The 23,944-nt window shown below is 35.0% G+C and overlaps 1 protein-coding gene across 1 annotated transcript in view; it reads left to right on the top strand.

Moving 5' to 3' along the window:
- LOC149803410 (uncharacterized) overlaps positions 1–23,944 on the top strand; it is a 39,982-nt gene that overhangs the window by 2,773 nt on the left and 13,265 nt on the right. Inside the window, exons 2-5 of the mRNA XM_089953108.1 lie at positions 4,148–4,299; positions 6,418–6,514; positions 9,640–9,741; positions 13,255–13,407. Coding sequence (XP_089809234.1) covers positions 4,148–4,299; positions 6,418–6,514; positions 9,640–9,741; positions 13,255–13,407 — 504 coding nt within the window. The remainder of the gene's footprint in view (positions 1–4,147; positions 4,300–6,417; positions 6,515–9,639; positions 9,742–13,254; positions 13,408–23,944) is intronic.

Consider the following 23,944-nt stretch of genomic DNA (forward strand, 5'->3'; position numbering starts at 1 on the left):
AAGCTTGACTAATAACTGCCCAATCAAGTGTCTTAAGCTTGACTAATAACTGCCCAGTCAAGTGTCTTAAGCTTGACTAATAACTGCCCAATCAAGTGTCTTAAGCTTGACTAATAACTGCCCAATCAAGTGCCTTAAGCTTGACTAATAACTGCCCAATCAAGTGGCTTAAGCTTGACTAATAACTGCCCAGTCAAGTGTCTTAAGCTTGACTAATAACTGCCCAATCAAGTGTCTTAAGCTTGACTAATAACTGCCCAGTCAAGTGTCTTAAGCTTGACTAATAACTGCCCAATCAAGTGTCTTAAGCTTGACTAATAACTGCCCAATCAAGTGTCTTAAGCTTGACTAATAACTGCCCAATCAAGTGCCTTAAGCTTGACTAATAACTGCCCAATCAAGTGTCTTAAGCTTGACTAATAACTGCCCAGTCAAGTGTCTTAAGCTTGACTAATAACTGCCCAATCAAGTGTCTTAAGCTTGACTAATAACTGCCCAATCAAGTGTCTTAAGCTTGACTAATAACTGCCCAATCAAGTGTCTTAAGCTTGACTAATAACTGCCCAATCAAGTGTCTTAAGCTTGACTAATAACTGCCCAGTCAAGTGTCTTAAGCTTGACTAATAACTGCCCAATCAAGTGTCTTAAGCTTGACTAATAACTGCCCAATCAAGTGTCTTAAGCTTGACTAATAACTGCCCAATCAAGTGTCTTAAGCTTGACTAATAACTGCCCAATCAAGTGTCTTAAGCTTTAAGCTTGACTAATAACTGCCCAGTCAAGTGTCTTAAGCTTGACTAATAACTGCCCAGTCAAGTGTCTTAAGCTTGACTAATAACTGCCCAGTCAAGTGTCTTAAGCTTGACTAATAACTGCCCAATCAAGTGTCTTAAGCTTGACTAATAACTGCCCAATCAAGTGTCTTAAGCTTGACTAATAACTGCCCAGTCAAGTGTCTTAAGCTTGACTAATAACTGCCCAGTCAAGTGTCTTAAGCTTGACTAATAACTGCCCAGTCAAGTGTCTTAAGCTTGACTAATAACTGCCCAGTCAAGTGTCTTAAGCTTGACTAATAACTGCCCAATCAAGTGTCTTAAGCTTGACTAATAACTGCCCAATCAAGTGTCTTAAGCTTGACTAATAACTGCCCAATCAAGTGTCTTAAGCTTGACTAATAACTGCCCAATCAAGTGTCTTAAGCTTGACTAATAACTGCCCAGTCAAGTGTCTTAAGCTTGACTAATAACTGCCCAGTCAAGTGTCTTAAGCTTGACTAATAACTGCCCAATCAAGTGTCTTAAGCTTGACTAATAACTGCCCAGTCAAGTGTCTTAAGCTTGACTAATAACTGCCCAGTCAAGTGTCTTAAGCTTGACTAATAACTGCCCAGTCAAGTGTCTTAAGCTTGACTAATAACTGCCCAGTCAAGTGTCTTAAGCTTGACTAATAACTGCCCAATCAAGTGTCTTAAGCTTGACTAATAACTGCCCAATCAAATGTCTTAAGCTTGACTAATAACTGCCCAATCAAGTGTCTTAAGCTTGACTAATAACTGCCCAATCAAGTGTCTTAAGCTTGACTAATAACTGCCCAATCAAGTGCCTTAAGCTTGACTAATAACTGCCCAATCAAGTGCCTTAAGCTTGACTAATAACTGCCCAATCAAGTGCCTTAAGCTTGACTAATAACTGCCCAATCAAGTGTCTTAAGCTTGACTAATAACTGCCCAATCAAGTGTCTTAAGCTTGACTAATAACTGCCCAATCAAATGTCTTAAGCTTGACTAATAACTGCCCAGTCAAGTGTCTTAAGCTTGACTAATAACTGCCCAGTCAAGTGTCTTAAGCTTGACTAATAACTGCCCAATCAAGTGTCTTAAGCTTGACTAATAACTGCCCAATCAAGTGTCTTAAGCTTAGACACTACTAGTACTTTTCTTGGTTTAACAAAATTAAGGAGTTTTACATTGTTTGGAATAGATTTTATGGTTCATGTTTAAAACCAGTATTTTCAGAGATTGAATTTATGCTTTAATAGAAAGTTAAGGTCCCAGTGAAATTACGTTTAAAGAAATGAATCTATGCTATGAAGCCATTTTTTTAAAGACCACTTTTTCTAATTCCTAAAAGTGTCTGCATGCCAAAACACAGATTATAATGAATTCACAGTAAGGACTCTCATTCGTCATAATGTGTCATGGGCCCCAGATTAACAGGGTCGTCATTGTAGTACTCCCTTTCTGAAGTACATTATATTGTTGTTGTGGGGTTTAACGCCATTTTTCAGCACATGATAGGCTATACATGGTGGCCAGTATTAATGGTGGAGGAAGAACCACTGACCCACAAGAAGCTGCTGGCAAGCTTTCTCACATACCCACATTGGCCGAATCCTAGACTCGAACCCACGCAGACAGAAGTGAGATGGCAGTGATCCATAACGGAGAGCGCTTTAGACCACTCTGGGCCCATCGAATTACATTATATAGTACTCCCTCATAGAGAATACCATCTTATAGTGAGACCACCTTATAATGAAGTACATGATTAATGCAGTACTCCCAAACATTAATACTGTTCATGGGAGCCATACAGAATACCACTTTATAGTGAGACCACCTTATAATGAAGTACATGATTAATACAGTACTCCCAAATTATAATACTGTTCATGGGAGCAATACAGAATACCACCTTATAGTGAGAGTGCCTCATAATAAAATACATGACACATACACTACCCTTATCACTATAACACAGACCATAGAAGCCATAGAGTATAATGCCTTAAAATAAAGGACATGACACTTACACTATCCTCTCACTATAATACAGTCCATAGAAACCATAGAGTATAATGCCTTATAATGAAGTACATGATACATGCAATACCCTTTCACTATAACACAGTCCACAGAAGCCATATAGTAATACCTTGTTATGAGATGCATGATAATATAAGTTTGCTATCACTTCATGAAATGGCATCCATGTGCATACTCGATTTACAACATGAACCATGTTATAATGAAGGGCATTATATAGTAAAGGGTTGCTTATAATACAGGTATGATATTATAATTATTATTATTATTACTGAGTAGTAATGCCATGTATGATATATCTCTGTATCAGCTGACCTTACCAATGAGACCTTATGCTTGTGTGGCTTTTTTCATGGACATCATGATAATACATTATTTTATGCTGTGCCGTGAGTTACTGGATTTTCCAAGTAAAATAATTGTGATAATTCACTGGAGTGAAATACAATAAATAATTTCACTGCCAAGTTAATATCAAGATTACTTTGAAATTCTTAGATTCTGAATACATGGGTGAATGGTCAATATGGCAACAAGGTACACATTTTTTTTTCCTTAATGTGCTATTTTATGTTAAATTGGGAAGGAGATTCATGTAACTGTTTATATTTTCTGTGTGAATAATCATAAATCACTGACATCATGTTGGATCCAGTAAGAGATCTGCAGCATCAAAAAGTGATTAGAGCATCTGCCTCAGATGCAGGAGGTTGCAGGTTCGAACCCTGGCAGAGTCATACCAAAGACTTATAAAAATGATACTAGCAGCTGCCTCGCTTGGCACTCAGCATTAAGAGGTTAGTGTTAGGACTGGTTGGCCTGGTGTCAGGATAATGTGACTGGGTGGGACTTAATGCTATATGTCTGTGGCATGATGCGCCATTGTTAGACATCACTTTAAACTGCCACACTGCAGACATCGTAGCGATATGACTGGAAAATTGTTAAAGCAACATGAAAAATCCAAAACCCTACACACACACACACACACTCTATTATACTGGACATCTTGCTAGCCAATGTGTTTGAGTATAAAACGCAATCTGTTATGCAGGACATCTTGTTAGTCAATACGTTGGATATAAAATAAAAAGAAAATTTGCTTGCTAAAAGTGTATAATGGATATATTTCTTCTCATAAGTTTTTCACCCGCTTGATGAAATATATCCATTATTCATTTGTTTGAAGCAAATATTCTCTTTGTAGTCACCTGAAAATCCATTATTACTTTGTGTAAATATTATGTCAGATGTTAAATATTTTATATTTATAAAACTTTGATGAAACAAAAATAAGATTTATGGTATTTTCCTGTTCTTCAGATGACAATCCTGTACAGTTGTATTGCGAGGGGATCCACGATTCTCAGCAGCCAATCCCTCGACTCTTCATCTGATTATGAAAAAGCAGCTGAAGCTGTTATATCAAGCATTCCCACCAGAAATGACGGCAAGAAAACATTCTCAGCAAGTGGGTATGTAGATTCGTAGACTACTAATATTTGTCCAGCAATATCCATTACATTAAGAAAGATCACATAAAACAAACTCTCTCAATGCATCCATGACCTTAAAATGTGAGTTTTGCACTATCACTATTTTAAGACTTCATCCTGTAGGCACTCAGTATTTAGTTCAGCATCCTCTGTTTTCTGAAACTCAGAATCCAGATGAGATGCATTTTCCTAAATAGGTTATATAAAAAGGCTTACATCACAAGAAAAATTAATTACATCAAAAAATATTAAAGAGTTCTCATATTTACAGAAGTGAATGTAATAAAAATATATAAATTAAATAAAGAATTATCAGATTTACAGTAGTGTGTACAATACAAATATATATATGAAACTAAATGATTACAATAATTTTAGTCAGTAATATTTATTATGGCAAGATTGTATTAATTTGCCATCAATATAACAATTCTATACCCAGTAATTCCTTCCTCCATTCTCAACTAGATTGTCTTGTTTTCATATCATGACCTAGACTTCCTTTAGGCTGAGGGTCCAGAACTTACAGTGTCAGATGCCTACAGAGAGCTCTTTATAAACTGCACCATAATTTCAACATCGTAGTCCCAGATCTTCCATTATACAGTGTACCAACAGATCTAAACAGGACTTCTAACAGTATAGTCCTAGATCTTCCATTATATAATATACTTCCAGTTCCAGACAGGACTTCTAACAGTGTAGTCCCAGAGCTGCCATTACATAATGTGCCAACAGATCTGGCAAGGACTTTCAACAGCATCGTCCCAGATCTGCCATTACATAATGTAACAACAGACATGCATAGGACTTCGCCATTAAAACTTGAGTTTGGGCTCTCATCGTCATCAATGGTACAGCAGTATTGCTGCAATTCCAGTCTGGCTTAATGTTGTTAAATTGATGTCTCTGGTGGCCTAAGTCGTTAGGGCATCCTCCTCAGATGCAAGAGGTTGCTCATTCAAACCCAGGCTGAGTCATACCAAAGACATGAAATTGTACTAGCAGCTGCCTTGCTTGGTGTTCAGCATTAAGAGGTTAGTGTTAGGACTGGTCAGCCTGGTGTCAGGATAATGTGACTGGGTGGACTTACATGGCATGATGCCCCAGTGCTAGAAATCAATAATAGGTTGGTGTGCACTTTCTTGTGCTACTCGTAATTTAATATCTACCTCCAAGCTAGGGTCATTACATTCACATGGAAAAGTATGGGAAAAAGTACACTATTACTAATTGCCCATAATGATTTTAATTTTTTAAACAGCATTATTTGTATTGGTTGAAGATCACAAACAAATCAGCTATTTTGAGATATGATCTCCACTGAGAGATCACTTGTCTTGAGAGATGAGATTTTGTTGGTTGAAGGAATGGACTCTCAATACAGGTTCTTCATTAGTAGCACTGAAACCAAGAACCTGTGATTCCGTATAGTATTTGTAGGGTATGCAAGGTTCCAAACATAACTATTTTGCTTGGGTGCACAATGCACCAGCAGCTTTCAAAACCTGGGTGCACAGTGCACCCTTGACTGATATTGTTTGGTTAACATGCCCAAAAATAATATACATTGTTCATGTGTTCACCTTCACATTTTGCACCCTGTGAAGTTGGCTTAAAGACTTCTGTTTTTACTAGCTGTCTTATCAATGAAATCGGTGTCCAAAATTCATTTTTAAAACAAATTACAATCAAGAATGTTTTAAGTGATTCATGTTTATTTTAAATAAATTTAAGAATTGAAGATGTACTAATTATTGACATTGTTGTAAAATGCTACATTTATCATTTTTTTCAGACATATGGAATGCTGTGAAAAAGATTGGGTTAGGATACAAACCTTTTGTTCATGAAGCCCACACAATTTCAAATGTCAGTTGAGTGAGAAAATCATGATGTGCAATGAAGTTTCTTTCAAATCTAACTTTACAAATGTTGCCTCTTTCTCTCATTAAGTAACTGAATTAGCAAGTCCATTAATGCAATGTATCATACAATTAATTGGACATCTTCATTTAAGTTGAGAAATCTTTTGTACATTTATTGTAAAATCTCTTCCTGTGCAAGCTAAAGTTAGACTTTTATCTTCTATTCCAGCAACAAGTGGCACTGTTTGGTGGAGAATGGTATCATATTTATGTGTACAGCCAAGTCCTCATTTCCATCAAACAAGTGTTATGGTTACCTTACTGAGGTAATAACCTTCTTGATCATTTTTTTCCCCAATTAATCCTTACAGGTAAAGCCAGACAGGTGCAAATACTGGTAAAGGTGTTGTTTCCTAGAACAGGGATTGGCAGCATTGTTTCTCTCATAATGAAATTTGTCAACAACAAAAATAGGAGTTGGGCTTATCAAAGGTATCACGTGTGAATATATGCCAACAAAATTTAAAAGGTGGGGGGAGGGGCTTCATCAAGCAATGGCTTGATAAATATGGTTGTTTTATTGCATGTTATCAGTGGTACACTGTACTGCAAGCAGGTTGAAACATAAATTTTGTCAGATGACAGGTGTTACCTATTAACATGACATTAATAATTTGATTCATGTGTGGTCACTGAATTATTTCATCAGTCTTTGTATACAGTTCTCCTAAGTACTTATGAATGAGTATTGTATACTTAGAGACTTCTGCAAAACTGATATGAAAAGAATGGAGTTGGGTTCCACAGAAGATTTTGTATTGCAAAATATCATTGGTATTTCTGTACATACTGCACTATATACCATTGTGTACCAAAATTATGTTTCAGTAGATAAATTTGGTATGTGTGTGTTAATTGCTGCATAAGTTGTCATCCAAACACTGCAAATAAAGTGGCATTGTTCAGCTTACACTATAGTTGATGCCCAGTATGGACATAATCATTATTCTGACATTAGAGATATTGTTCATAAAAATATAGAAAGAGTTGACAAAGAAGATAATGTTCCATTAGTGATGCTTCTCATACAATAGGCATGATGCCAAGAATGATGTTTATTAGAGATGGCCAGTGAACAAAACAAACAAGCTGACTGAGCAAACCAAAAAAATATTTAGTTGACTAGAGAAAACACCTACTATTCAAACAGTAAACTGAAGTCTTAGGGTGATTCACAAACCTATCAAGGAATGCATATACTTAACAGATGTTAATAAAAATGGAATATTGGATTTGTTTCTTTTTTTAATTCAAAAGAATACCAAATGTTGGAATTTGCCAGAATATCCTTCACAACATTTGGCAGCAATGTTTGCATAAGTGACTCATGACAACTATATAAGTAAAGGTTCATAAATATAATTATTTTTGCAATATTAAAATATAGTATGTGACAAATGCAGCTTTTTTGTAACACTTTAAATAATTAAATTATTTTGTCATGAGAAAATAAAACATACTTTTATTATCATTAAATATGTACAGTAACTAGATTACTCAGGAGTTTCTGTACCTTCCTTACTGATAAAAATTGGTGAAGTACTGGTATTTTGGAAAGTACTGTGGTAAATACCACCTGGCAAAAACCCACTATTTACCAGTAATACTGTACACCTCTACAAAAATATTTCCAAAATTGCAGTTGAAATCATCCAGTTACAGGAGACAAATGTGAAAATGTGAAAATAAAGATAAATGCAAAGTGCATGAACTGTTAATGCATGGCACAGTCGGAATATTACAACACCATCCAGGTAACTTGCAGACATTGACATGATGTGAGAATTCTAGAAATGGTAGTCTTTTTCAACATGTTAACATTTCAGAGCTAAAAAATTGGATTGCCTAAACCCCGGTGTCCTTCAAATCTAGATCAGGCCCTCCCATATTTTAGTGAGTTCGCTATCAGACTCATAAAGAAAAAATAGGTGGTTTACCTTAAGGAAACCATAAGTAAGTGCCAACTAAATGCTATATTCTAAATAATGAAGTTCTTGAAAGACGCTGGTAAATTATTGATATTCAGTGACCTGCTGGATCTCTATTTGTAGCGTCCTCCACCTCACAGGATCCTCTGTGTAACCTGTTGAATGTATCAAAGCTTTAAACATTTTGTAGAAGGTGAAAAGATCTAACCATCGAATGGGGAACAGTACTATTTCTGTATTCCATATATATAATCGGCTATTGATAATTGGTGCTTTGCTGTCCTACATGAATAATAGTTAGCTGGCCCTTGCTTGGTAATGCACCACTAGTTAAATATATCAAGTAGCACATTGTAACTGTTTGACACTTAAGCCATGCTTAAGAATTAATTGCTTATAAAGCTTCCAGTACAGTGTTTTTCACCCAAAAAGAACTGAGATAATTATATTGGATTTTAATCCATTTACTTAAGAAAGCTGATTTTGTTGATATATAGAGTGTTTTCTATAATTGTGACACATCCACAGTATTGTAACATGAACTAATTACAAAACTTGAAGCTATTGTTTATACTGATCACTACAGAAACATAGCCATGCCTTCTCAACATCATTTCTGTTTTCAACTCTGTTTAAGAAAGATGGGGAGATTTATTGCATTGTTCGGAAAATGAATCTACTGAGCACTGGTTTACATCAAGACCTGGAGAAAAGTTTTCTTTTAACAAAATCAAATCATATTTTAATTTTAGATGACAAGGTTGCACACAATTTATTTGTCCTAAGTAAACTCATGTAAGAGTCAAATAGGCACAAAAAATGAATTGAGTTAAAGCATTTTTATATTTCTTTCCTTTTTCTTGTATTTAAATTATAGCAGTTTCAACATTTTGTACTAAAAAAAATATGTCAGAATTGGGCATTGGGTATCTGTATGTCCGAATTGGGCATTGGGTATCTGGATTCAGGGCAAGTGATTCTTTTTAAGCTACTTGCCTTGGGTCTATTTCTTTAAAAAAATCTTTGACTACTGGTGCTGGAAGTGCAGTCATGTAGATATGCATTTATTAATGATAAACATATTCTTGTCTTGGTGAAGTGTAATAGTGTTTATCTCAATTGACCAGTGATACATCACTATCTGAATGGACATTACTGACCAAATGGTAAGCACATGAATTTGTGTTACTAATTTAAAACCACTATGGACTTATTCAAATCCTCCAATATGAGACTGTGATCCACTAATTTCCCTCAAAAACAAGCTTACACATTTATCATTTGAGTTCTTTAGCAACTAGTTGTAACAATTGTACGAAAGCAAACATAACTTTCTATAAAGTTATAATTAATCACATTTAGTCTGTTAAGTGTTTGATACAGATAGATAATGTTTCCTACTTTATTATGGATTTGTATCAATTGACTTGTAACAAAATATCAACACTGTTTATGTTTTGTAGATTAAAGACAAATTCCACAATGATGGCCTAGCACTCAAAGCTGTGTCAGCTACAGGTCACGAATTGGATGGAGACATGGGGTATACTATGAGACAGGAAATGGTTAGTAACACTCTCAAGTGATGGGAATCAGTCAGAATTTCTTAATTAATTATTGGTTCCACTTAAACAACTGATAATCTTGTATGATCTTTTACTATGAACAAGTTTTTAATTTTTGTTTGCTATACAGTTATATCTTTAATCAAGAGTTCAAAATGTCAATAAATGTGCAGGAGGAATTTCATTTAATGACGCATTAATCTGACGAAACTAGTACATTTTTTCTATGGCCATTTGGTATTCTTGGTTTGCTTCTGAAACACAAGAAGTGGAAGAACTAATCTTTGTTGAATGCTTCAGAGTAATCTCCCTTTCTGCACAGTCAAGGTTGGAGTTTCAAAGTTGATTATCTTATTGGTTTGCTGAACCAATTGGTTTCATTTATAATCGATGATTAGAACAACACTAGTAATCTCTTTTATTTCACTATATAGTGTCCCCTTTTAGGATTACCCATCTGCAATCTAAAGGTGGCCTTATAAAAGGGATGGTCACTCATGACAGAGACAAAACAGCACATACAAGTAAACTACATTGGAATCAAGAAACATAACAATCAAGCCTGCCTTTATAACACCTCAGTATAGTGGATATCTTCCTGTAATGGATACCTTAATGTAAAGCCCTCCCACCCCTTTAAATAATACTCCATATAATGGATGACATAATGTATAGGAAAATCCTGTATGAAGATACCTGATATAAAATACCTTAAGATAAACAACACTTCAGTATAAAGGATACCTTAATGTAAAGGTACTAAAAAGGTGAACAGCATTTTTGGCAATTATTATTTTGCTGTTTTTTGGAATGCTATGTGTTAATTTTACTTTATTTAATTGGTCATATTTCAGTGTATTTGCTTCAGAATTGAACAGTAAGAATAAAATGACGTTGAAAGTATTGTACCCACTACATGGTGTGGACCTAGGTAATTTTCTGATGTATGAACTGTTAGGATTAAAGGAGAGGATATTCTAGAAATTTATAAAATTGTCTCATGATTTTTCTACATCACATTTGAATTTGTGTGTTTGTCTTGCCATGCCAGTGAACTAATAGGGCAGGTTAAAATATAGGTGGATTTGATGCAACACATAACTACCTCGTGCCTAAAAATAGCCTGCATATGCAGTGTCATAAAACCCTTAAGAAAAACGTCATAACATGACAGCCATGTTTCAGTATGTTAAGTGAAGACAATGTTCCTAGGGTGCAAATAATACCTTACTCCCTAGTGGAAAGTCACTTTGTTATACATTCAAAAGGGTTGTTACAATGTCATCTTCCTACAAGTGGAAATTGAAGTAATTTATATATTCAGTATTTCATGTATAGCATGCATCATGAACTAATAGTAGATTATTTCTTGAACAAGAGTTACAAAAAACTGTATGAAGCATTGTTGCCTTTATTTCTACCTTCCTCAGTATTAAGTTATGGCTAGAACATCTAAATATAGAAAAGTCAGGGGGAATGAAAAAGGTAACCCTCTTCATAGATAGCTCTCAGAATCCCATACTGACTTTTATTCTGTATAATGCATATAATTTGTTTATTGATTTTCTTGTCATGGCAATTTTGACACATGCAATCTGTTTTATGTCTGATAAAATGGTGTTGCACAAGAAATTAAAAAACATGCATATTTTTTAATCTATAAAAATTCAAATAATCTTCAGGAATTCATCCACTATGAATACATCAGCTTCACTACAACTATGTGCCTTAAGTTTTTCTGACTTATTTTAAAATTGTATTTAATTATTGCTGAGGTTGTCATTGATCATCTAATTCTATTTCACCAATCAATCTTAGAATTAAAAGGATTGCACAGTGCAACAAACAAATAAACAGAGCTAGGTGCATTTAAGTTGATAAATAAAAACAATTATCTTCTTAGCCAATAGATCAATAACCTCCCCAGATTAAAGTACATAAAGACTATGAAACAAGTCATTATTTGTTTTATCTACTAAAATTTGGTTAATAGTTTATCTTTTAGTGTTATTTGTACACATTGATATGAGTGCTCTTTTGTACACATTGATATTAATGTTTCTGTGTACACATTGGTATGAGTGTAATTTGTACACATTGATATGTGTATTATTTCTACATTTATATGAGTGTATTTTGCACACATTGATATGAGTGCTATTTTGTACACATTGATATTAATGTTTTTATGTACACATTGGTATGAGTGTTATTTGTACACATTGATATGAGTAATATTTCTACATTTATGTGAGTGTATTTTGTACACATTGATATGAATGATATTTTGTACACATTGATATTAATGTTTTTATGTACACATTGGTATGAGTGTTATTTGTACACATTGATATGAGTATTATTTCTACATTTATGTGAGTGTATTTTGTACACATTGATATGAGCAGAGCAACACAGATCACAGAATATGAGACATAGTTCAGTGTAAACAGCACATTGTGTACAATCCAATTTTCTTCTTTTTGTCTGAAAGCAATATGGTGGTGCCTGTCATGTCTTATATATAAATGACTTAAAAATTCTATTTATAACAACATGGTTGGTTTGTAACCTGTCCTTTTCATAGAAACTTGCATATGTTGCAAAAACATGCTACAGTCGTAAAATAATTATTCATACAGAGAATGGTTTAAAAAAAAAAAAAAAAAAAAGACATAAGTAAATTTAATAAAGGAATTCGTATATAATCAATACAAAAATATCTCTGTCATGTTGAAATTTTACCTAGTCTGAGAAAATGGAGTTATATCATTACATTACAAGTGAGTCTAAATCACTGTTATGTTCGTATGGGTAAAAGTTTATTTTTTAAAAAAATGAGCAATAGAGATATTGCACAGAACTTATCTTTTTGATTTTTCTAAATCTGCGAAATACCCAAATATTTCCACCCCCATGAAAAATAACTTTTATTCACCTGTCCTTTCTATGAAAGACATTTGTCTGATATTGCCAAAAGATGCTAATTTGGTTCCAATACTGTCAAATTTAATTTGAAAAAGATTTTAATCTTATGTGTCTTCACTCATTGCATGTTTTTACTTCTTCAGTCACTCACGATCAACATGCTTTTAAGACTCACAAATATATTTATACCACTAGACCTTTATCTAACTTTTCCAACTTATTAAAAGGAAAAAGAGTCTACAGATGAAAATACAGATAAAATATGTAAAGCTTATAAAAGACTCATCTGAAAGAGATCGCATCACCTTTCTGTACAGGATATTTTTGGTGTATCCTGCCTTTTCTTTATTGAAGATTTTTGCTGTACTTTTTTTCTTCCCAGTAACCCACCCAAAAGTACTCTTCATTGCTTCTGCTGTTTGGGAGAGGGTACTCTTCCAGACTGCAGAATTGTTTAATCTCACCTTACAGTCTCAGTTTACATGTTTAATTAAGGACTATTATTTTTGGCAACTTAGACAAATTTTCCAGCGACTATTTTTTGTGCTTTGTTCAAAATGCAATAGTTTTTATCCATTATGGTAGGAAAAATACTCAAAGAAAGAGGACAACATAAAAGTTCTACAAAGCCAGGTCGATGAGGTGAAGGGGGTGATGACCCAGAACATCGAAAAAGTCATTGAAAGAGGGGAAAGACTTGATGATCTCATTGACAAAACTGATGAACTTCAGGCTCAGGTAATTTTTACTCTTGTTTTGTCAAGCTATTATTGACCCAAATTATTGAACTATATAATTGTCTGTTTAGAGATTGAACAAATGTTGCATGCTATAATTGTAACACTTTTTGAACACATCAAGTAGAAGTGTTCATCTTTCTTCACAGTACAGTTTCATTTTTGCACACCCCAGATTTCTTCATGAACATCTTAAATATGTGAACACTTTTAAGGTGTAGAAAAATCAGTTGCCATGTGCCAGTGACAACCAAAAATTAATATTGTGCAACCCTTTTTGCCAGTGTGAAAGTCTATTTGGGCAACTTCAAAAAATCTTGTGAAAAATGATCATGTTAAAACTTACAATGGAATTTTCTATTTTTCTAGCGACGAACATTTTATTCTGCAGTTGAGTGTTGTTATTGCCCATCAGTACCTCTATAGTTTTGGGAGCTGATTTATCTGACTACAAAACACCATCAAAAAAACGAAATAATATTTTATTGGCTGATCTTGAACATATTAAATAAATCTGTCAACATGTTTGACTTTTTCCATTAGAAAGGCTGATAGTGAGTTACCAGCATTGTATGCTATAAGTTGTTGATTGATTTTCATTGCAGCAATCTTGGGGCAGTTGCAGTAATTTACCAGGCAACCAGAGAAATCTTGGTGGGCAACCAATTTTTAAAATCTAGTTGCCCAGGAACAACCATGGATTTTCAAACTTTTTCTACCCTTGACTTACTTTTCGAACATGAATAACCAGTTAAAGAAAATGTGTTAATGATCTGAGCAATTCAGGACTCATGGGTGTTTTATGGAAAGAACATGTTGATAACAGTAATGTTCAACAAATGTGCATTTTGTGGTTTGATAAAGATGATCTTCACTTTATCATCCATGCAAAAAATAATGAGTTGTTAGAAGAGCAACTTCACTTTACCACCCATGCAAACCACAGCAAGAGTGTTGTTAGTTTGTTTTGGTTTCATGGCAGAGCAACACAAGTATGCTATTGAGTGCCATGGTAATCAGAGTTAAGTGCCTTGCCCAAGGACACAGTTGTAGCAAGGTGCCTTGCCCAAGGATACAGTTGTAGCAAGGTGCCTTGCCCAAGGACACAGTTGTAGCAAGGTGCCTTGCCTAAGGATACAGTTGTAGCAAGGTGCCTTGCCCAATCACACAGTTGTGGCAAGGTGCCTTGCCTAAGAACACAGTTGTAACAAGGTGCCTTGCCCAAATACACAGTTGTAGCAAGGTAACTTGCTCAAGGACACAGTTGTAGTAAGTTGCCTTGCTCAAGAACACAGTTGTAGTAACTTGTCTTGCGCAAGGACACACTATGTTAATTGACCTGTGCTAATTTGATGGTGAGATTTAAACCACACCCTTTTGGTTTTGAGTCTGGCATGTTAAAATCAGAGCCACTACTGCTCCTACAGAAGTTAAAATTAAAGACAGATCCTGTTGAGAGATTAAGCAGGAAGGTGATCACAGTATTGGTGGTACTGAAACCCTATCCCGTTTTTTAAACAAATTACAACCTGATTGTAGACAATTCAGGACATTCAGTTATTACTGGAATAAAATAATTTTTGGTGGATTTTTTTTTACATTCCTAAGTCTGGCATATTTTTGTACATCAGTAACTTCAGTATGTTGTAATATTTTCAGACATCATAAGTATTAGAATCTCTGTAAAATGAAGGGTATATCACCTGGACAATATAAAAAATATTGACTAGAATAACATACATGATTCATTTTATAGAATAACACACATGCATCCTTCTAGAATCAGACACATAATTCAATTTATATAATATCACACATGGGTCCTTCTAGAATAACACATATGATTCAATTTATGGAACAACACACATGGGTCCTTCTAGAATAACACATATGATTCAATTTATGGAACAACACACGTGTCCTACTAGAATAACACACATCATTCAGTTTACATAATTCACACATTTGTCCTTCTAGAATAACACATATGATTGATTCAGTTTATGGAATAACACACATGGGTCCTTGTAGAATAGCACAGATGATTCAGTTTATAGAATAACACACATGATTCAGTTTATAGGATAACATGCATGGGTCCTTCTAGAATAACACACATTATTCAATTTATAGAATAACACACATGATTCAATTTTTAGAATAACACACATAATTCAGTTTATAGAATATCACACATGGGTCCTTCTAGAATAACACATATGATTCAGTTTATTGAATAACACACATGGATCCTTCTAGAATAGCACACATGATTCAGTTTATAGAATAACACACATGATTCAGTTTATAGGATAACACACATGGGTCCTTCTAGAATAACACACATGATTCAATTTATAGAATAACACACATGATTCAATTTATAGAATAACACACATAATTCAGTTTATAGAATAACACACATGATTCATTTTATAGAATAACACATGGGTCCTTCTAGAATAACACACATTATTCAATTTATAGAATAACACACATGATTCAATTTATAGAATAACACACATAATTCAGTTTATAGAATAACACACGTGTCCTTCTAGAATAACACACATGATTCAATTTATAGAATAACACACATGGGTCCTTCTAGAATGACACACATGATTCATTTTATAGAATAACACATGGGTCCTTCTAGAATAACACACATGATTCAGTTTATAGAATAACACACATGGGTCCTTCTAGAATAACACACATGATTCAATTTATAGAATAACACACATTATTCAATTTATAGAATAACACACATGGTTCATTTTATAGAATAACACATGGGTCCTTCTAGAATAACACATGGGTCCTTCTAGAATAACACACATGATTCAGTTTATAGAATAACACACATTGGTCCTTCTAGAATAACACACATGATTCAATTTATAGAATAACACACATTATTCAATTTATAGAATAACACACATGATTCAATTTATAGAATAACACACATGATTCAATTTATATAAAAACATACACGAATCTTTTTATAGATAACACACATGGGTCCTTCCAGAATAACACACGTGATTCAGTTTATAGAAAAAAAATACACAAGGGTCCTTCTAGAACAACACATATGCATCTAACAGAGGGAGACTTGTAATGGTTTATGCATTATGAAGAAACTTGAACATGATGCTGTGATAGTGGGTAATTTGATTATTGTCATTAGAGTTACTGCATAGAGCAAGAAAATTACTACAAAGAAAAGATGCTTGGTTTATTTTATGTTACTGTTTCTAATCTTATGATGACTGCTCCGGTGGCATAGTGGTTAGAGCATCCACCTCAGAAGTGGAAGGTTGTGGGTTTGATCCCTGGCCAAGTCATACCAAAGACTTACAAATATGGTACTAACAGCTGCCTCGCTTGGTGCTCAGCATTAAGAGGTTAGTGTTAGGACTTGTCGTCCTGCTGTCAGGATAATGTGACTGGGTGGGACATCATGCTACATGTTTGCAGCATGATGACCAAGTGCTAGACATCACTATAAATTGTCACACTGCAGACATCGTATCAATATGACTGAAAAATTGTTAAAGCTATGTTAAAAATCCAAATCACACACACTAATCTTATGATTTATATTATGATAATGAAATTCATTATTACCATCAAACTGAAATTTATATATTTGATTATGCATTCTCAGAGTGTAAACCACAATAAAATTCTCCTTGGCAATGATTCTCACATTTTGTTTGCTGAATATTTTGGTCAGCAATCTTTATCCCTTCAAAAACTGGTCTAAACTTCGTAATAAAAAATGTTAACTCCTTTAATATCTAAAATGAAATCTTAGGGCTCACCCATTACAGAGGCCTGGAAAATACAAATGCCAATACTAGGAACATAAGGTAGTCTAAGTAAAAGACATAATAATATGTTGGAACTAGTTACCCAATAAATAGAAAGAATGCAAGATTCTAGAAAAGCTAACTATCAAACATGTAAAAATTGCAAGTAGCCCCCTCTATAAAAATCTGCAAGCCAATTGCTGTCAGCTAGTCTCAGGGATACAGGCACTGGAAAGGCTAACACTGCTCTAGGTGATCTCTGCAAGTATGCTGCAGGGGACTGCCTAGCTGTTTGGCTCAGGGGTTAATGTGTTAAGTGGTGTTTTTTTAAACGTGCTACCTGCAAGGAAAAGGTATCAGCAATACAAGAGTAACTCTTAAAGTCATACCAACTGCAAATGACTGATCTACAGCAATTTACATCTGAAATTCTGTATCAATAACAATTAACAATAACAATTTAAACATCAGACATTTGAATTTTTGTCCTAGAATGTTGATTGTTGTTACCATTTTCTGCCAGGTCCAACATTTTATTATAAACCCATTTAATCTTGCACTTTTGATTTGGTGTTCAATGATGATATTGACATTCGGTTTCTTTATATTGATTATTCAGACTAGAATTATTCATTTGTTTTCACTGATGCTCACTATTCTTAGCTGCACTAAATTGAACTTTTATAAATAAAAATTTCTTTGAATTTTGATTACATAATTTGAAAAGAGGGAAGAGGCATGGGTAATTTGAAAAGAGGGAAGAGGCATGGGCAATTTGAAAAGAGGGAAGAGGCATGGGCAATTTGAAAAGTGGGAAGAGGCATGGGCAATTTGAAAAGTGGGGAGAAGTATTAATGTTTTGTCCTTAGTCATGGAAGACTTGTTTTGCGTATGAATATGTCTTGACCTGATGGCCTTTAACATATTCTTACAAAATTTTAAACCCAATCTTTCAGCAGAATTGGACTGAAATGCATATGTAGATATGTGTATGTCTTTCTTTCTTTATCTAATGACCCCATACAGGTATATATGTGTATGTCTCTTTCTCTCTGTCTGATGACCTCAAGCCTGTAGCTATGTGTATGTTTGCGTTTTTTCATATCTATTGACCCCAGTCTGATTACCGCCCTCCTCCTTGAAGAACAAACAAGCTGGCTGACTCTCTCTTTTTGGAACAGTTTCCGAATCTCCTGGACTATAGAAATTTGATAGGTGGCAACCTGATTATTCTTGGAGTTTTCAACTTTCACTTTGACTGTCCCGGAAGCTCAAATACATCAAAACTCATAGATTCTATTACTGTTTTCAACCTCAAACAGCCAGTTAACCAACCCACCCATAAACATGGTCACATTTTAGACTGGATTCTTCATAGACCTGATGATAACATTCTACGGTCCTCCCTGGTATCCCATGACCTTGCATCAGATCACCTCTGCATTATATGCCATCTTGACATATCAGTCCCTAACCCTCCACTTTTATATGCTACTAAGAGAAACCTCCGTATGATAAACAGAACCAAACTAATGCACGACATCCAAGCTAACCTAACAACTTGCTTACCTCCTACCGCAGAACAACTCGATAACTGTCTGCATACATTACTTGACAAACATGCCCCAGCTACCAAGTACAGGTATCAATTCAGAAGTGTTCTCCATGGTATAACAGTGTTAGGGACCAGCTTTGCACTGCTAAAAGAGACTGCCATAAAGCTGAGAGGCTCTGGCTTTCCACCAGACTCACTATTCATAAGCAAATCTATGAAGTCGCTAAGAAGAATGTCACAAATATAGTCCATGCAGCGAAATCAGCCCACTACACTACTAAGATCATGGAAAGTTCCAGCTGCAAAGAGCTCTTCAGGATTACTAACAAGCTAATGTAAAGGAACAAATCAACACCACTTCCAACTACCTTCTCTCCAGTCGACCTTCCGGACATGTTTGCAAATTTTTTCCGTGACAAAGTACAAACTATTAGAGATAAGCTTGACACTACAATTTCAATTGACTCATCATCACCATACAGTTGGGATACAGAATTTGAGCAGCAACCATTAGCAGCATTTGAACCGGTACATACAGTCATGATGAAGAGTGCACCAAAGTCATGTGAACTTGATCCAATTCCAACATCACTGCTGCTTGAGTGCTTAGATCCAGTATTGCCTTCACTAACTGATGTTATTAATACCTCTCTCTCATCTGGGGAATTCTCATCATTTTTCAAAACTGCCATTGTAAAGCCTCTGCTGAAGAAACCAACACTAGACCATAACGATTTAAAGGACTGCCCAGTTTCTAATCTCCCATTCATTTAAAAAATCTTAGATAAGGTTGTTCTATCCCAGCTTGTATCTCATCTAAATTCAAAGTCTTTTTAGCAATGTACAATCTGCATATGGCCCTTACCACAGTACTGAAACTACTCTTCTAAAAGTAGTTAATGACATTCTTTCTGTGTTGGATAGCAGAAAGATTACAGTCCTCACCCTCCTTGATTTGTCTGCAGCATTTGACACAACAGACCATGATATATTACTTCACCGTCTCCAGCATGTATTTGGCATTCATGATACAGCCTTACTGTGGTTCAAGTCCTACTTGGTCAACAGGACACAAATTGTGTCTGCAAATGGAATACTCTCCAGCCCAGTTGATATATGTTGTGGTGTTCCACAGGGGTCTGTTCTTGGACCTGTTCTCTTCATTCTGTACACTCATTCGCTCTCAAGTGTCATAGATCATCATCCAGTGTCTCACCAATTGTACGCCGATGACACCCAAATATACAAATCTAGCCACCCAACTGAAGTTGATGCTACCATCCAAGGTGTAGAGAGGTGCATTTCTGATGTGAAATCATGGATGACTTGTAACAAGCTGCAGATGAATGATGATTAAACTGAGGCCATTCTGATCACAACACAAAGACTTTCCCATTCACATCCTTTACCTCAAACAATAAATATCAGCAATGCCAACATTAAATTCACACAATCAGTATGAAACCTAGGTGTTACTCTGGACAGTACTCTCACATTGCACCAACATGTCATGAACATATGCAAGGCTGCATATCTTGAGCTGAGACGCATCAGCTCAATTCGCAAATATCTTTCAGTTGATGCCACTAAAACATTTTGTGTGTTCATTAGTACTTTCAAGACTGGACTATTGTAACTCAATTCTGTCTTGTTCATCTCAAAATCTACTCCAGAAACTTCAAAGAGTTCAAAACACAGCTGCTCGGATCATACTTAGAGTACCACGATCAGAGCACACCTCCCCGCTGCTTTGTACCCTACACTGGCTATCCATTCGATCCAGAATCAAACACAAAATTTGTTCTCTGTGCTACATTTCACTGTCGGACTCTAGTCCAACATACCTATCTGACCTCACTCATGTGTACACACCAGCAAGATACTTATGCTCCTCTTCTGACAATCGTATACTCATTATTCCCACTATGAAAACAAAGTAATATGGACAGCGTTCTTTTCCATACCAGGGTCCAGCAATGTGGAATGAATTGCCCACTGAACTTAGACACAAAGACACAGTGATCACATTCAAGAAGGCTCTCAAAACTCACTTATTTCGACTGCAAGAACAAACTTAAAGACCTAATAATGTTTCCTACCTGAAAGATTCTCATTTATTTTTTAAAATGTTTTTCTTATTTCATGTTGTTTGTTTTTGTAATAATATTATTATGTTTCGTATAGGTGTTGTCTAATGTAAAGCGCTTAGAGCTTCTAAAGATTAGGTGCTATACAAAGTCCTCATTATTATTATTATTATTATTATTTAGATATGTGTATGTCTATTTCTTTCTGTAAATGTACCCATGGTCCACTTTGTAGAAACCTTACACACAGTTCCCATCTTCTTGAAAGACATCTGTGGGTTGGCAGACTGTACCTTCTTTCAAGGTGTCTGATTAATTTGGTTCTCATTATCTAGAGTTGACCACCCTCGATGTTATTACCCATTTCGAGTAAATATAAATATAAGAAGTGAACTTATAAGTGGAATAGATAAAGATCTGAGCAGATATATAGAACAGACCAACATGAGCCCCCATACATGTAAACAACAATTTAATCAATTACATACAACAACTGTGAGAATTCATTACATCAGGAATATATTCTGCTTCTAGAAATAAAACATTCATTGAGTTACAAAAAAAACCCACAAATATATTTAAATAAAGTAGCCGATCTGTTTACTGATAGATTTAGTTTATCATAGGATCGAGTGAACAATCAAAGTCAATGCGTTGTACAATTGCATAACCTGTTTCTTCGTTCACTCCACTTCCACTGTAGCTGTTCCTTCGACTTCTGTCAGTCTTGCCTCTTTCAGCTTTCAGTCCTCACTATGTGCATAACACATAGATTCACAGATACCTGGATCTCAGGATAAGTACATTTCACTATATGTCTCAGGATATGTCTCAGAGTTAATACGTCACAGGATATGTCTCAGAAATAATATGTCGCAGGATATGTCTCTGAAATAATATGTCACAGGAGCTATTTTCTCCCTTTAAAAAAATATAAATAGAGACAACCTAAATTTTCTGTTGTTTAGGATAACAGGCTTGCATTATCCCCCTCTCATTATCAGATCTTACTATCTGTGCTAAACAGATGCTAAGGCCATCAGTCGGCTCCACATGTCCTATAATGACCCTAGTTAGTTTAATGGCTAATTCATCAAGCATTAACACCACACATTAGCATCACATGAGGCATAACGGTCCCGAGCCAGCCTCAGTTTACACAAGTGAATGAATGAGATCCAGTACATGGCTTACTAAGTCAACTGTAGTCATACGTGAAATTTTCTAAATTCAGTGAATTCACATGGATTCTTGTAACTCATATTAACTAATGTAATGTATGAAATTCTTAGAACCTAATTCCTATGCAAACAAGACAACAATTTAAACAATTCGTCAAACTTATCTAAAGATTAATGTATGACTTCCTATGCATAAACTCAACACAGTTATACTTCATAAAGCAAATTGATATACGAATGTAGAAATTAAATTCATGCAAATATAAGTAAATAAATTCAGCAGAGAATTATATATGGCATCAACAAATTACATGGAATTGTCACAAATACCTTTGAGCTTTCAGCGTTCCTCGCTTCTATCGCCAAATTTGTTTGTCTGTTTTTCTCAACAACAGTTTTACAAGAGCTTTTCTCCCAAATTACTCTCTGTGTCTTCTACACTTGTTTTCTCTTGCAGAAAAGCTTAGACTGATTAGAATTTTCGATATGGCGATATTAAAACTAGGCAATTTAGTGTGGGGAAACATGCCCCTTATTTAGCCTAACCAATCAGAATCAACTATCTATGCCGCCTTTTTCCAGAGATGCCAAAGTCATGGTTAAATTGACCTTGTAGTTTGAGTAACAGTGTTTCTGTGATCTTTCAATTTTGACATTTACACTATGGAATCAATGTTAGCTTTTGATTCCACCAGTCTTCTGTGTGCTAGATAAATTAATGCTTAATTAAGAATGAAATTCTCCCCTTGAAAAGACATTACCGATCATGGCAGTATGGCGATTTGATTCGCACCTGTCCACATAAATCTTATTAATTGTTCTCTGGTCTCAGCTAATGTGTTCTTCATAGATTGCCAGAAATTTGCCCCTTCACACTCTCTATGTGTGTATGTGTCATTCTCTCTGTCTAATGACCTAAAACATTCAGATATATGTATGTCTCTTTCAGTCTAATGACCTCAAACATGCAGATATATGTATGTCTCTTTCTCTATGTTTAATGACCTCAAACATGTTGATATATGTGTGTCTTTTTCTCACTGTGTCTAATGACCTCAAAATGTAGATATGTGTATGTCTCTTTCTCTCTATCTAATGACCTCAAACATGTAGATATGTTATATGTTTCTTTCTCAGTGTCTAATGACCCCAAGCATTTAGATATATGTCCGTCTTTCTCTCACTGTCTCTAATGACCCCAAGCATGTAGATATATGTATGTCACTTCCTCTCTTCCTAAGCATTCTAGATATGTTTTTCTCCCTGTATTGAATTGAACTCAAGCATTGTATCAGTGCCATGTACTAAAAAACAGAGGAAAAATGTAAAATGCCTCTAAAAAGTGGATGTTAAGGCTCCCACTTCAGGAAATCTTTACTGGTGCTAGCTGTCAGAATGTTAAGGGAATTGGCTTAGAAGAATTTATTTTAAGCTTTTTTTTAACAATTTAAAAACAATATATGTTAAAATCACCTGATAAAGTAGATTAGTTTTTGTAAAACACATAGGTCAATCAATATAAGAATGTAATACTCTTAATTATTACAAGATCTGGATGCACAGTGCAGTTTGGAAATTCATTTGGAGGGATGGCTGTCATGTGTATCATCTGGACATTCTTGATCCCTTTCTGAATGATGGGGTGTTCATTATGAAAGATCTTGATCCCTCTCTGAATCATGGGGTGTTCATCATGAAAACTCTTGATCTCTCTCTGAATGATGGGGTGTTCAGTATGAAAACTCTTGATCCCTCTCTGAATGATAGGGTGTTCAGTATGAAAACTCTTGATCCCTCTCTGAATGATAGGGTGTTCAGTATGAAAACTCTTGATCCCTCTCTGAATCATGGGGTGTATATTATGAAAACTCTTGATCCCTCTGAATGATAGGGTGTT

This window comes from Sinohyriopsis cumingii, chromosome 3 (assembly GCF_028554795.1).
Source record: "Sinohyriopsis cumingii isolate HCF-2022 chromosome 3, ASM2855479v2, whole genome shotgun sequence".
Classification (NCBI taxonomy): Eukaryota; Metazoa; Mollusca; class Bivalvia; order Unionida; family Unionidae; genus Sinohyriopsis; species Sinohyriopsis cumingii.